Source organism: Vipera berus (assembly GCF_964194415.1).
Source record: "Vipera berus genome assembly, chromosome: 3".
Classification (NCBI taxonomy): domain Eukaryota; kingdom Metazoa; phylum Chordata; class Lepidosauria; order Squamata; family Viperidae; genus Vipera; species Vipera berus.
This window is the reverse complement of record NC_138204.1, coordinates 56,322,483-56,338,419: the sequence shown is the minus strand read 5'-3', so window position 1 is coordinate 56,338,419 and position 15,937 is coordinate 56,322,483. Positions and strand designations below refer to the sequence as shown.

At 40.2% G+C, this 15,937-nt stretch overlaps 1 protein-coding gene across 2 annotated transcripts in view; it reads right to left on the bottom strand.

Annotated features, from left to right (window-relative positions):
* Positions 1–15,937, bottom strand: part of IPO13 (importin 13) — a 67,336-nt gene that overhangs the window by 43,209 nt on the left and 8,190 nt on the right. For both annotated transcript variants that reach the window (XM_081324938.1, XM_081324939.1), the window contains exon 2: positions 8,759–9,495. In XM_081324938.1, coding sequence (XP_081181064.1) covers positions 8,759–9,495 — 737 coding nt within the window. The remainder of the gene's footprint in view (positions 1–8,758; positions 9,496–15,937) is intronic.

Here is a 15,937-nt window from a genome sequence, read left to right as displayed (position 1 = left end):
AGGAGGAGACTATTTCAAATCAATAAAATCAATATATGTGAGAAAAATATTTAAATCACTTCATCTTCGTAAGTATAACTTAACGAAGTCTATTCATGCAAGCTCAAAGCAACTGGTCTTTCATTTGGAGAATGATGTATTAGGTGTAATGGTTAAGGAGACCGAGTTCTAGTCCCGCCTTATGCATGAAAGTCAGCTGGGTGACCTTGGGTCAGTCACCCTTTCTCAGCCCAACCCACCTTACAGGGTTGTCGTTCTGGGGAAAATAGGAGAAGGAGAACGTGTTCTATATGTTCGCCACCTTGAGTTATTTGTAAAAATAATACAGGTAGTCTTTGTCTTACGACCACAATGGTGTCCAAAATTTCTGTTGCTAGGTGAGACATTTGTTAAGTGAATTTTGCCTCATTTTATGACCGTTCTTGCCACAATTGTTAAGTGAATCACTGCAGTCGTTAAGCTAGTAATACAGTTGTTAAGTGAATCTGGCTTCTCCATTGACTTTATTTGTCAGAAGGTTGCAAAAGGTGATCATATGACCCTGGGACACTGAAAATGTCATAAATGAGTCAGTTGCCAAGCATATGAATTTTTGATCACATGATGCTGGTGATGCTGCTATGGTCGTTAAGTGTGAAAAATGGTCATAAATCACTTTTTCAGTGGCAGTGTAACTTTGAATGAACTGTTGTAAGTCGAAGACCACCTGTAAATGCGGAATACAAATAAATAAAATTATGTATGTTTGCTGCTAGAGTTATTTATAAGGTAATAAAGGCAAGATATAAATCAAATAAATGCTCTAAATATCATGGTTGCCCTTCCCTCAGATATGTAAATAATGTAGCAAGGCCAGATTCTTGAGTTTACCAAAGAGGCTATTTTCATTCTGTCCAAGGATGTAACAAGTTTCTATGCACTGTGGGGGGAGGGAAATATTGTCCAATAGAGCAGGGCTTTTCAACCAGTGCAGGTATCACCTATGGTACATTGGCACCTGGCAGGTGGTACGCGACCATTCTAGAAAAGTGGTAGCGGGGGAGGGGAATGAGCTGAACCGGTGGCAGCACCGCACAAGCCTGAGTGAGAGACGGCTGGAGCTGCAGGGCTGTCAGGGCTCAGCGGAAGCGCCAGAATCAGTGCGAGGCTCCGGCTGGAGCTCGGTGCTGATCCTGGTGCTTCTGCTGAGCCCTGAAGAAGCACCAATCAGCTGGAGAGCAGCACCAATCCTGGCACTTCTGCTGAGCCCAGAAGAAGCGCCGATCAGCTGGAATGTTGCAGCATGTCCAGGGTCTTGTGATTTACATTCAGATGCTTGGCAACTAATTCATATTTATGACGGTCACAGTGTCCCAGGGCCATGTGAAGTGACCAAAACCTGCTGCAACCACCCAGCAGATGGGGGGAATAAAAACCAAACAACCCACCCCCACCCCACCCCCGCTGCCAATCCTCAACAGAAATGCTTACAACAATGAAAACCTCAGACAGGAGGAAGAGCGCCGCCGGGTGGGCAGGCAGGCGTCTTGCTCGGCTGTGGCTTGGGAGGCACTTTTTTCGAACTGTTGTAAGTTGAGGACTACCTGTACTTCATCACTTTTTTCCCTTTTTTGGGGGGGTCATCAGGTTTTTGACACCTTGTTAGGCGACTGGTGGTACTCGGATGTTGCCATATCCTAAAAGTGGCACAATGAGTGAAAAGGTTGAAAAGCCCTGCAACAGAGATTAAAAATAATATGGTAAAATGATGAAAATGCTTAAGGACCATGGAAGACATTGTAAACTTCAAAAGTTTTTCTCTAAGTCCTCGTTACTAACATCTGATGTAAAGTGGGACAGTGATCCAGAATTGGGCCACACCCACTAATCAAAGAAGACTTGCCTTGTGTTGCCTTTTTTCACTCAATGCTACTCAATGCATTTTCATTTCCACTAATGCAGGATTGATATGTTAGCCTCAATTTATATTTTATTTGATTTTTCCCAGGACACATTTTCAGAATCAGTGTCTTTAATTGCTGACTGTTTTACATGAATTACAGAATCCACAGTATGAGGTTGGAAACAGCTTAGAAATGTTTTCAATGTACTGGTTCAAATGTTTATCTGGAATAAACAATACTGTTCCCATAATAGTCAACAAGTATACACTCTCCCTCCATCATTCTCATCATAACTTAAGTGTGTGGGTATACTGCACATAGGTAGAGATCAATATTGTACAATTTATTTACTTTCTATCCCCTTAAGTAAGAAATGCTTTCATGACTGACTCTGCCATTATGCAAACAATAATGAGGGGGAAAAGGGTTGTTGTTGTTGTTAGCTGCGAAGTCGTGTCCGACCCATCGCGACCCTATGGACAACATTCCTCCAGGCCTTCCTGTCCTCTACCATCTTCTGGAGTCCATTTAAGCTCACGCCTACTGCTTCAGTGACTCCATCCAGCCACCTCATTCTCTGTCGTCCCCTTCTTCTATTGCCCTCGATCTTTCCCAGCATTAGGCTCTTCTCCAGTGAGTCCTTCCTTCTCATTAGGTGGCCAAAGTACTTGAGTTTTAGCTTCAGGATCTGGCCTTCTAAAGAGCAGTCAGGATTGATCTCCTCTAGGACTGACCGGTTTGATCGCCTTGCGGTCCAAGGGACTCGCAGGAGTCTTCTCCAGCACCACAGTTCAAAGGCCTCAATTCTTTGGCGTTCAGCCTTTCTTATGGTCCAGCTTTCACTGCCATACATTGCAACTGGGAAGACCATAGCCTTGACTATACGCACTTTTGTTGACAGGGTGATGTCTCTGCTTTTTAGTGTGCTGTCTAGATTTGCCATGGCTTTCCTCCCCAGGAGCAAGCGTCTTTTAATTTCTTGGCTACAGTCCCCATCTGCAGTGATCTTGGAGCCCAGGAAAATAAAATCTGTCACTACCTCCATTTCTTCCCCATCTATTTGCCAGGAATTGAGAGGGCCAGATGCCATGATCTTGGTTTTCTTAATGTTAAGTTTCAACCCAACTTTTGCACTCTCCTTCTTCACCTGCAACAAGAGGCTCTTTAGTTCTTCTTCACTTTCTGCCATTAGAGTGGTATCATCTGCGTATCTTAGGTTGTTGATATTTCTTCCAGCAATCTTAATTCCAACTTTTGATTCATCTAGCCCTGCCTTTCTCAGGCAGGGAAAAGGGTTAACATATAATTTAATACATGAACCTGCCCACTTCACACCCAGGAATGTGATCTCTGACTTGTGCAGACACCTGACACTAACCAAGGAACCAGATTGTTAAATTAGTATTTCTTTTTCTAAGATCATTTTTCCTCCCAAAATGTCAATATTAATGCTTCATTATTGATTGATTAGGTTTATAGCCTGCCTTTTGATCAGAAACTCAAGGAGGAATACAGAATGCTCTCATTTTTCCCCCCACAACAATCCTCTGAAAGAGGTTGGGCTAAGAGTGAATGAATGGCCCAGTCATCCAATAAACGTCCATTGCTGAAGGTGATTTGAGTCCAAGACTTCCTGATGCTAGGCGAACATCTTAATCAGTTCACCACAAGAGGTTTTTTTCGATCAAGCTTTTAATTTACCCAAAATCAGCTTCAAGGATATGGGGAATTTACCATTTTCAAAATCACTTGGCATCACTACATTTTGGCTCCCAACCATCACACTCATAGCAGCAGCCATGTCTTTAAAGTGACACCATACCTAAGGCCTGATTTGCATAAATTAAACAGCTTAAATGTGATTACTTTTCTGGAATTTTCTGGCTTTATTCATATAGTTGATTGCTGCACGCAACAGACTTTAGAAAAGTTGTGATTTTATTTTAAAATAAGCCTGATATGCAGGAAAGAACTTGAGTCAAGCTTCAGAAGAAAGCTTAAACCTTTGGTATAATTCTGCTATTCTTAAGACCCCACATTTTAATCTGTTATGGGTGAAATGGAATAAATATTTGAAAATGTATGATATTCATTTTATTTATTTTTATTTATTTTAATAATATTTCTATACCGCCCTTCTCCCGCAGGACTCAGGGCGGTGAACAGGGCAAGAATAAAAATACAAATTACAAAAGTTAAAACTAAATTAAATAAATGCTCACATACTAAAATAGATATTTAAAACCTAATAAATAGCCCCCGACCCCCCCATCAGGCCAGGCCAGCTTGTTCAAAAAAGTATGTTTTTAGCTCGCGGCGAAAGGAGCGAAGGTCGGGCGCCGTCCGGAGCTCAACCGGGAGCTGATTCCATAGCTCCGGGGCGCCCACAGAGAAGGATCTCCCCCTGGGGGCCACCAGTCGACATTCTCTGACCGGTGGCACCCTGAGGAGGCCCTCTCTGTGGGAACGCACAGGGCGGAGGGAAGTCGATGCCGGCAGCAGGTGTTCCCTCAGGTACTCCGGCCCCCTGCCATGGAGGGCTTTGAATACCATTACTAATACCTTGAATCTCACCCGGAAGGCAACCGGTAACCAATGCAGCTCATGGAGCAGAGGTGTAACGTGGGAGTATCGGGAGACTCCCAACACAACTCTCGCGGCTGCATTCTGTACCAGTTGGAGCTTCCGGGTGGTCCTCAAGGGCAGCCCCATGTAGAGAGCGTTGCAGTAGTCAAGTCGAGAGGTCACGAGCGCATGAGTGACCGTGCATAAATCATCCCGGCTTAGATAGGGCCGCAACTGGCGCACCAGGCGAACCTGGGCGAAAGCCCCCCTAGTCACAGCTCCTATATGGTCTTCCAGGGTGAGCCGTGAATCTAGGAGGACTCCCAAGTTGCGAGCCCTATCTACGGGGGGTAATAATTCACCCCCCATAGTAAGAGGTGGAATGTCCGAATAAACCCGGGATGAAGGTATGCAAAGCCACTCGGTCTTGTCGGGGTTGAGTTGAAGTCTGTTCCTCCCCATCCAGACCCGAACCGCCTCCAGGCAACGGGACATCACGTTGAGGGCATCACTGGGGTGGTTTGGGGTCGAAAGGAAAAGCTGGGTATCATCAGCATACTGATGATACCCAACTCCAAAACCACGAATGATCTCACCCAGCGGTTTCATATAGATGTTGAACAGGAGAGGCGAGAGGACCGACCCCTGAGGAACTCCACAAATGAGAGACCTCGCGGTCGACCTCTGCCCTCCTGCCAACACCGACTGCGAACGTCCCTGGAGATAGGAGGAGAACCACTGTAAAACCGTGCCTCCCACTCCCAATCCCCTGAGACGCCGCAGCAAGATACCATGGTCGATGGTATCGAAAGCCGCTGAGAGGTCTAACAGGACCAGAACAGAGGAATGCCCCCTGTCCCGAGCCCTCCAGAGATCATTCACCAGCGCGACCAATGCCGTCTCCGTGCTGTACCCGGGCCTGAAACCCGATTGGTACGGGTCCAGATAATCCGCTTCATCCAGGACCAGAGGGAGCTGATGTGCCACCACACTCTCAACAACCTTCACAAGAAAGCGAAGGTTGGAGACAGGACGAAAGTTGTTCAATACAGCTGGGTCCAAGACAGGCTTCTTGAGGAGAGGCCTCACCACCGCCTCTTTCAAGACGGCGGGGAAGCTACCCTCACTCAGAGAAGCCGATATAACTGCCTGGAACCAGCTGCGTGTCCTCTCCCGGGCTGCATAGACCAGCCAGGAAGGGCACGGGTCCAATAAACATGTGGTGGTGCTCAGCCTCCTCATGATCCTGTCCACTTCCTCCTTCATTGTTTAAGCAGAAGAATCTATGGATGGGAGAATTTGAGAGTTACAATCTATGAACATTAATTTCCTCAAATCAAAAATAAATGTTCACACAATACTTTTCTGAGGCATCCAAATAGCTAGCATTTCACAGTGCACTGAAGTATTCCAGAACCATGCAAGTAATTTCTTGCCTGTCAATCTTCCTATTGCTGCCAATAAGTGACTGTAACTATGACAACAAGCACAGAGGAAATGGAGAGGAAGAGTAAGGGATGGCCTCAAGGGAAAGAAGGGAGATGCTATGCTGATGACTAATCAGCCAATTGTCAGTTTCCTGGCTACTGAGGCAGACTATGAGGAGATAGGCTTATTCTGAACTTGCCCACCTGATTCTACCTCAGAGTCTCTACCTCTACCTATAGTCCACAGTTACAGGTGAAAGACCATATCCATGCTACTATGCTTCTAGCACTGAACAATTCAAAAGCTTTCTGTTTCCTCTTATTATCCATACAGCTGGACTCTGCACTGAAAGAATAAGCCAAATACCTCCACAATTTGTTTTAACAGCTTTCAAAAATCAGGGCCCATCTCCATCTTGCTTTACACTGAACATTTTGTAGAATATCACATTTTGGTGTGAAACAAGCCCACAGGCTAAAAATAATAATAATAATAATCAGGTAATTGGAATTTAAAAGCTAGGTGTAATACAGAAGTTTGGGAGATGAAAAGGCTGTACGTATGGGTTACAGAGGGTTAGAAAGGAACAAGACTATATATATATATGTCTAAGGAGCAATTCAAATGAAACCAGCATTACTATATTACGAGAAGACAAAGGGAACTCGAAAGTACACTTTAAAAATAGTGGAAAAGACTGACTAATACACAGACAAGTTAACTGAACTAAATCTTTTTCCAACCACTGGCAATTCAATTTAAACATAAATCAGAAAGAATAAAGAGTTAAGCAAGCCTGGATCATTTCTTCCATACATCTTTGTTAATTAATCTAATAGAACAGTATATACAGTTTACCTTCTCTTAAGCTTTCAAAATGAAAGAGAGAAATAGACTTATATTATTTCATAGCCCCATGATGAGATTTTACATGACTTTCACTATCACCAGATCCTGGAGGGGGAGCAAATTTTTTACTTTTAAACAGGTGATATCCTATGTGGAGTTTTCAGTAATTACATTAGTTTATAGCCCACTTTTGTTTAGAAAGCTCAGGATGACAAATATGATTCCTCCTGAACTCTAAAGTTCAGGAGGAATCATATTTGTCATCCCGAGCTTTCTAAACAAAAGTGGGCTATAAACTAATGTAATTGGCTCCCATAGTTTTGCAGTGCTTCACTTTTGAGATATGATACTTCCTCAAGTCCAACTAAGTCTGGCAAGTGGAATCCAACATTTCTTCTAAGCAGTAAGTAGTTACTTACTCTGCCACCCTTTTAGATACTTATTCACTAATATTATGTTCCCTATAATTTTCCTCTCTAGGTTGAATATACTATACATGTCCAAATGTAAAATATCTGTCATCAATAACAGTTAAGTCCACTGAGGAATCACAGCCCCAGTTTCTTCAAGAACATATTTTGATCAAGGTTTCTACTCAAGTACTTTGTCTCTGTTATAAAGAAACATAGACAGGGGAAAAGGAGAAAAAGTGAAAAGACAGGAAGAAAATTATATAGGTAGTCCTCGACTTACAACAGTTGCTTTAACACCATTTGAAGTTACGATAGACTTCTGCAGAGCTACCTACGACCTGTTTTTGGAGCTAGAAGGGTGTGCACACACTTAAACCGTCTCTATGGTCCCATAGTCACATTTTAGGAGCTTGGCAACATTCACCCTTATAGCCATTTGCAGTGACCTGCAGTCACATGCCTTAAGCTTGTGCCGTTTTTGACAGTTTCTGGCATTTACTTTTAGTTTGCGGCAAAATATGCCCATTGATGAAAATGGATTTAACACTGCTGGTTTGCTTAATGACCATGGCATTTGCTAATGACCCTTCTAAAAAACGGACATAACTTTGAATCCTGTCATATAATACCTCGACTTAACATACAACAACCTACTACCATAATTCCAGAATCAATTCTGATTGTAAGTCGAGGAGTATCTATACCCAGTCTCATCTGCTGATTAAATCTTCCAATTGTTCCTAGTTGCATATTATATTTTCTCATAAAACCACAATTATAATCACAACAGATGAAATCTCATTAACCATGTTCATATTTTGAAATGGACATAATTCTCAATTACTCTATTAATACAATTCATATATCTTCCTAAATGGATTACTGAATTATGGACAATAGTGAACCTAAGCAAAGACAAACTGAATAATTCCTTTTTTCAAATAATATCTGACCTCTTCCAGTGTTTTCTAAATTTTTCCCACATTGTTCAAAGCAAAAAACTTCAAGCAGTAATACTTGCAAATACTATACCATAGGTATAAGTTAAAAATCTTTATAAAAACAGAGATCAAACCAGCAGTAAACCTTGCTGGAGGTTATATAATGATAGTGCTCCTATCAAAAAACAAGGAACAGGTAATCTTATGGATTAACTATAGCTGTGGTGTGTTTTTGATGCTTAGTAGTTAAATCTGTTTCAGAGGAAACTAATTACTGATACTTCTCACTTAAATAAAGGCGCTAGTTTTTTTTATAAAATACTGTTTAAAGAAAAGAAAGGTGACAAAGAAGATAACGCTTGCTTTATTTGAGGGTTGCTCAAATAAAATTCTTTATTCTTACCAAGATTTCATTTTCAAGAACATTTAAAAACTTCATGTATTGGATTCACTTGCTTGCATTCTTTGTTCAAGAATGATACAAGAATGTACACACACTTTTTGCAATGAAAACAGACTGTACACACACTTTTTGCAATGAAATTAGGATGACTGAAGAAAGCTCTGTTAATAAAATATCAGACTGGATCACTCCGTATGGAAATAAATACCGTAGTTTATATCTAGGGTTGTAAACTTTTAAAACCATAACTGGCTCATAATGTGAAACTATACTTACCTCTGAGCATCAGGCTGGGAAATGGCATTGACAATAGCCTCCACAGCAATGTCGAAGAGTTCCGGATCATGCAGAGAAGTGAAAGATGCTTGGATCAAGTTCTCACATTCCATCAGAGGAATCTCTAATTGCACCCAACTGGAGAAACACTTCAGCACCTTCTGTTTAATGAAACCAGGAGAGTCTTGCTGTTGCAACAATTGTTCTAGCAGAGGGAACACAGATGTGCACTCCTGTGACAAGACACTACGTACCTGCCCCTTACGGTACTGAGGCAGACGACTGGTTTGGAATTCCTCGGGCAGCACTGTCAGTAGTTCCAGTAGTGCAAGGCAGCGTGCTCGCCCATCTACATTAGAGTCCTCTGCCTGAAACATGCGTACCATGTCAGCGATAGCACATGGCCAAGCCTCTGGCATCATGTTCAGTGCTAGTGAAGCCAATGCCACACAAAGGCGGGTCAGCACAATTTTGGAACCACTAGCAAAACGAGTTATGTGACTGAAGAGCTGTGATTTAAGGCTCTCATACTGGTCAGCAGGGATGTCATTCCAGTAGCGTGAAATCTTAATGTGGAGGGCACTGGCCCCAAAGTATTGGATCTCAGGCACCTTGTCCATATCAAGAAGCAACCAGCTGAAGTGCCAAGCTTGTGGTGATACTTGAGCTTGCATCAGCCATTTCTGGGCCAGGTTCTTGTTTTCAATGTTGGGGTCGTAATATAGCTGGTGCAGGGCCTAAAAAGCAGGAAACGATAAATGATTCAGCATTTTATACATTCTCAAACAACCTAGGATGGTAATGAATGAAACCCAAAACATAAAACATCTCCATGGGATAAGGGGCTCAATAGGACAGTTGTCTAGAGACTTGTTTCTGTTGACCAGGCTTCAGATAAATTTTGAATAAAAGTTCAATTTTACAACACAGATCCCATCTTTGTTCTTTCATCTTTGCATCGGTAGAGGGGGCATATTGTTGTAATCAGAAAATAATGTAAACACCAATGATTTATATAAGCAAGGACATCTAAAAAAGTTCAGATTCTCAGAAGAAACTTGGCTACATGAGATTACTTACTGTGGAAAACCATAATCTGGAGTGGAAAATACTTGTTACAATTTGATATATACTGGGGGGGAAAAGGAAATTGATATTGAACCAAATAAAGGAGGTTTGTAACAAAATGGGGAAAGAGGGCACAAGAAGAGAGGTGAGTGGCAAAGGGAGGGAAAAAATAAGGGGAAGAGATGCTGAACACCTACCCCCCCTTGCCTTAATTTTTTTTCTTCATAATGAATTATAAAGTTTAAACTTTAGATATCTCTCCTATCCATTTTATCTCCATTTTCAAATCAACCTGTTTTACAATGGTTAAGCACAAACTACAATGCAGTAGACATATCACTATCACTATGGAAAATCTGAAAAATTAAGCTTTTTCAACTAAATGCAACATTTCATTCAATGACATAAAATAATCTTTTCTCTCTCAGGTCCACGTGAAAAAACAGTCTGACACCCTTCAGGAGATACATACAGGTAGTCCTTAACTTACAACCGTTTGTTTAGTGACTGTTTGAAGTTAGAATAGCACTGAAAAAAATGACTTATGACTGTTTTTCACATTTATGACTGTTGCAGCATCCCCATGGACACGCAATCAAAATTTGGCAAATGACATCTATTTATGACAGCTGCACCCTCCTAGAGACATGAGATCACCATCTGTAACCTTCCCAGTTGGCCTCTGACAAGCAAAGTCAATATGGGGAAGCCAGATTCGCTTAACGAATACATGAGTCACTTAATAACTGTAGCAATTCACTTAACAACTGTGGCAAAAAAAGGTTTTAAAATGGGGCAAAACTCACTTAACTGCCCTGCTTAGCAACAGAAAATTTGGCCTCGTAGTTGTACGTTGAGGACTACCTGTACATACACACATACATATACAATACCATAATATACCATACCACACCGTATTACTTACATACATACATACATACATACATACATATATTGTGTGTTTGTGTGTGTGTATGTGTAATTTATTTCCATAGCGAGCCCCTATAAATAAAGAACTAGTAGTCAGATACAGGTTTTAACTACTTAGGTAATAATAAAGTCTCCAAAGAATAAAACCAGATGTAAAAAGCAAAACTGGATCACTATTTAATATTATTTAATATTAATGTATGCGCTCCGGCTTTATGGAACCAGCTGCCGGTCGAGCTCCGGACGGCACCGGACCTTCGCTCCTTCCAACGCGGTCTGAAGACCCACTTATTCGAACAAGCTGGCCTGGCCTGATGGGGGGATTTTAGGGTTCTTAATGGGTTTTTATACTGCATTGTTTTACTGGGCGATTATTTAATTCTCTTTTTAATTTTTGTATTTGCTATTTATATGTGCCCTGTTCACCGCCCTGAGTCCCTCGGGAGAAGGGCGGTATATAAATTTAATAAATAATAATAATAATAATACAGGTAAACAGAGATGACACAATTAGTCCTGACACTGGTGGATTTCAGAAGGCCCTCAAGGCTGTTCTTCCAGACATGTGGGTCAGGAATTTAATAAACTATGAGATATTGTTATTGTTGATGGTCTTGACCATCATACTTTATTTATGTCTATTTTTGTTTTCTGTTGTTATGATTAAATTTATGTTTTTATTTCTGTTTTCACCCAGAGTCACTTGTGCAAGATGGGTGGCTATATAATTTGAATAAATAAACAAACAACAAATTATTTACTGTGATTCAAAAACAATTCTGCAAGATTCCAGAATGGCACCTTCAGACCAGATAAAAAGGTAGATGAAATTCAAAATTGAAAGTGATACAAAACAAAATGAGTATCCTGACATATATGTGCTGATGCTCAATGACTGCATTTCTCCCATGCTTCCTCGTCATTTAAACAAAGTAGGAAGCAATAGTAATTTATTTTTATTTTCAAATTTATATCGCTGCCCGTAGACCCCATATTCTGCAATGCTCAAATCTATAATATATATGTTTCTAAGCTGATAGCCTTAACATTCCTTTACATTTTAATAGGGAAGCAAGGCCACCATAGAACTAGCAACAGTAGTATGTTACCACTAATAATAAATGCTATACAATTATCACATCAGCTTTATGGATTTAGCCTGACAAGGATTCCCTGTGTTCAGTCCTTTGACTTAGGAGATGGATACACAACGGGGAGTCATAGGAGGTCTGTAATATTGTGCTATTCTTGGACCAAGGGCAGAGACAGTAAGCATGTAACATTATATCTTATAGCAACACAGCACACAAGGCAGATTCTCTAAGCAACAGGGTGAGGTTTCTTCTGCACACAAATACCACTGGGACAGCATTAACCTTCTGAATACTAAACGTACGATAGATTAAGACCTCAGCTGTTGGGTAATGTTCTTGTTACCTGAAGCTTTACTCAGAATTCAAAAACACAGGATAGATTTTTTTCCCCTCAAAAATCAAGCAGATTGCACTGGATAAACACCACATATTGTTTTAAGAGTTTGGATAACTCTTCACATATATATTTAAGACACAGTATAGCTGGAACTAGTTCAGTACACTGAAATGAACCTGATAACAGACACTACTCAGACACAAAGCATAGCTTCCTAGCCCAACAATTTACCCATTATCCCCAACAGACCATGCATAGCTTTGTTGCTACTGTCTTTGCAGTGAAAAGCATTCTGGGTCACTTTCCTACCTTGCCTCACTGACCCAGCGTTATGATTTTCTCGGCAGCCAATTGCCACCAAGCAACGGGAACCATAGCAACAGAAGCATCATCTTCTCATTCAGGCAAAGTCCTAGACCTCTTCACTATGGCACGCAGGCTACAGACGATTGGAAAGGAGGGAGAAAGAGCGCTGAGCAATGCCCTTGTTCTGCAGTAATTGTAACAGTTACCATAAATAAATCCTGTTACAATCGAAATCTTATCTGGGGCTAATATAGATACCTTTCCTCCATGCATTTTAGCTTACTATCCACAAACCCTTACATTATGTGTCTATGCCAAGCTGTCAAGACACATTGGTCAACAATCAGTGCTATCTTCAAATATATTCCAAACCTTAACAACTGTAGTATAAGAAAAGTATTAAATGAGTAACTGATTTCAGAACAAATAACATAAATAAATGTATAACTCTTTCAATTGAATGAAGTAAACAGTAGGATTCCCCCTCTCCCCCAAACTGGCATTAACATCAGTGCTTTTCTTCTTTTGGTAAACTGTGAGGTACTCAAGTTTGCTGATAACCCTGATATAATTAGAGTGATTAAAAGGGGGAAAAAGACTTCAAAAATATTGGACTTTCTAAATGGCTCTTTCCAATTCTATGATTCTATGAACTTTTCCTCATATTGAGGAACTTGGCACTATAAATATAAATCAGTATAAGCAAGTATGCAATTGTATCTGTTGGGTTCAAAAATGCAAACCTCACAATGTAATCGGACAGAAGGAATAATCTTGTGGCACAGGAAGAAGAACAGGAATCAAGACAACGGTCAAAATAAATCTAACTCTGGGGCAGAAATGCAATTTGAGAAAATGTTTCTCAAAGTTCTCATGGAGATAAAGCGAAGAGAAGGGAAGCCTTTTCAAACTTGCATTTTCTTTTATTATAACCTTATAGTAAAAGTAGTAGTAGCTCGTGCGTGTTTGGTTTTTAAGTTTGATCTATTTTGGAGGGCTGACATACATTTATGATCGTAAAATTTGAACCCTGGTGACTGATCAGAAAAGGGATCTTGATATTGTGATACTTAATTTGATAAAAATATAGGACCAATGAGCAACTGCTACCCAAATGTTCATTTTATATTGGACAGAATAAAAAATAGATCTGCAATATTATTATATTAGTTTTCTATGGCATTGCCATACTCTAAAAAAGAATAGCAGCTGAAAAATATTGAAGGGCAGGCAAAATTTTCTATGGCTAGATCAACTTCATTATAATAAAGTTACAACTGGGGGCTTTTTAGATTTAAAAAAATAAGAGAAGAAAGTCAGTATATTTAAAATTATGAATAGCATGGAGTAATCATTAAAGATATTATCACATGATGATACAAAGCAAGTTCTTCCAATGATGCTGAATGAAAGGACAGATTAAAAAAAATACTTCAATGAAAGGATGTTATTAAAAATGCCCTGCTGTCCCTGAGCTACACGATCCTCTGTTAATATCGTTTCAGGGAATCTCAAACATTTTTCTATCCCATTATATATAAACTGTATCTTTAAACAAAACTTTAAAACACCACAATCCAGTCCTGGTCACAAAAATTCCATTAAAAATGAGCAACTTATCTATTTTAACTTTGGTCAAATAAACCAACTTTACATTCCTTCCTATTCTCTCAAAAATTGTAATCTTTAGTCCCTTCATATAGTGTCCAACCATTTGATTTGTCATTGTTTCTTTGTCTCTTCTGACAACATTAACAAATCCCTTTTGTAAATCCAATATAGAAAGGTTATCTAAGACACTCTTCTGGTCTACTATTTGTATGTCCTTTTTAGTACATCAGCCAGTGTCAGTCTCCCAAGTAGATCAAACAGGAAACAAAGCAAGATGAACCAATTCTATTTATTGTAAGACTACATTAACAGAATCTTGTAAGTCTGAAAGTACACATCTCCTGCTATATCTGTTTACCTCTTGATAAGTTAGGGTGGTTCCTTTAAAAGTTTCTTTCTCTGCCCACTAATCAGTTGCAGGCTCCTCTCCCTTTTATCTGATCATTTCCATCTTCCAACATCATTCTCATATTTCATTACAGCCAGTTTCATTTCTATATTTAATATTTCTTTCTGGTGCCCCTCTAATGTCCACCTTTAAGTTCCATTTTATCACATTTTTCTGAATGAAAAAACTTTCCCACAAGAAGGATTCTTATGTTCAGTTTCATATTATTATTAAGTCCATCTGGATGAGTGGCATGGTGGCACAGAAGTGAAGATGCTCGCCTCCCACTTAGAAGGTTGAGAGTTCAACCCTAGGCAGTGACAGGTTATTTCTCTCTTAGGTACAAAGAGAAAATATCTGCTGCAAATTCTACATAGGCATCAGGAAGGGCATCCAGCCAGTAAGCACTCAACTCCATTCAGTCGCTCCGAATAAAGAGATTTTAAAGAGACCTTTAAAATTCCTTTATAACATCCTAAAACCAATATTCTAATCACCCTTTTGTTATTAATTAAAAAATAATAAAATCCTTAACTCGTACTTCAAAACTACTTTAGTAAAGAATTGAAGGAAACTCATCCAGTGAATACCATGAAATTTGCCATTCCAGAGGTTCTCAATATTTAAAAAGCAATAAAAAGTTTATTTCAAAGTGATTAAAGAAATGAAGATCAGTCCAACCTTATCTTCTTAAAGGCTAGATTATGCCAGTGAGCATTAATGGAATCCTTGATTCCCAGTTGCCCAACTCACAAATAGATCACAAAAACATCAGTTCCTGCCATCTTCTTATGAGGAGTCACTGTCTGGAGTGTCTGTCACTGTCTCAGGATCTTTTTTTTCCAGAGAGATTTTGGCAGCCCAGGCATCTGCCCATCAATTTCAGCTACAATGTCATCCCTACTTCTTCAGGAATGTCTTCAGTGCACCATGTCTTCACCAGAAGTCCTAATCCTTGTATTAATACCCATATTATTTCTATATTATTTATTTATTATCATTAAGGTAAAAGGTAAAGTTTCCCCCGCACATGCGTGCTAGTCGTTTCCGACTCTAGGGGCCGGTGCTCATCTCTGTTTCAAAGCTGAAGAGCCAGCGCTTCTCCGAGGACGTCTCCGTGGTCATGTGGCCGGCATGACTAGACGCCAAAGGCGCACGGAACGCTGTTACCTTCCCACTGTAGTGGTCGCTATTTTTCTACTTGCATTTTTACGTGCTTTCGAACTGCTAGGTTGGCAGAAGCTGGGACGAGTAACAGGCGCTCACTATGTTACACGGCACTCGGGATTCGACCGCCAAACTGCCGACCTTTTGATCAACAAGCTCAGCGTCCTAACCCACTGAGCCACAGCGTCCCTTTATTATCATTACTATTACCATATTTATTATATTTTATGTTTATTTATATTTACAGATTTTAGTACATGGGTATATGTATTTCTATA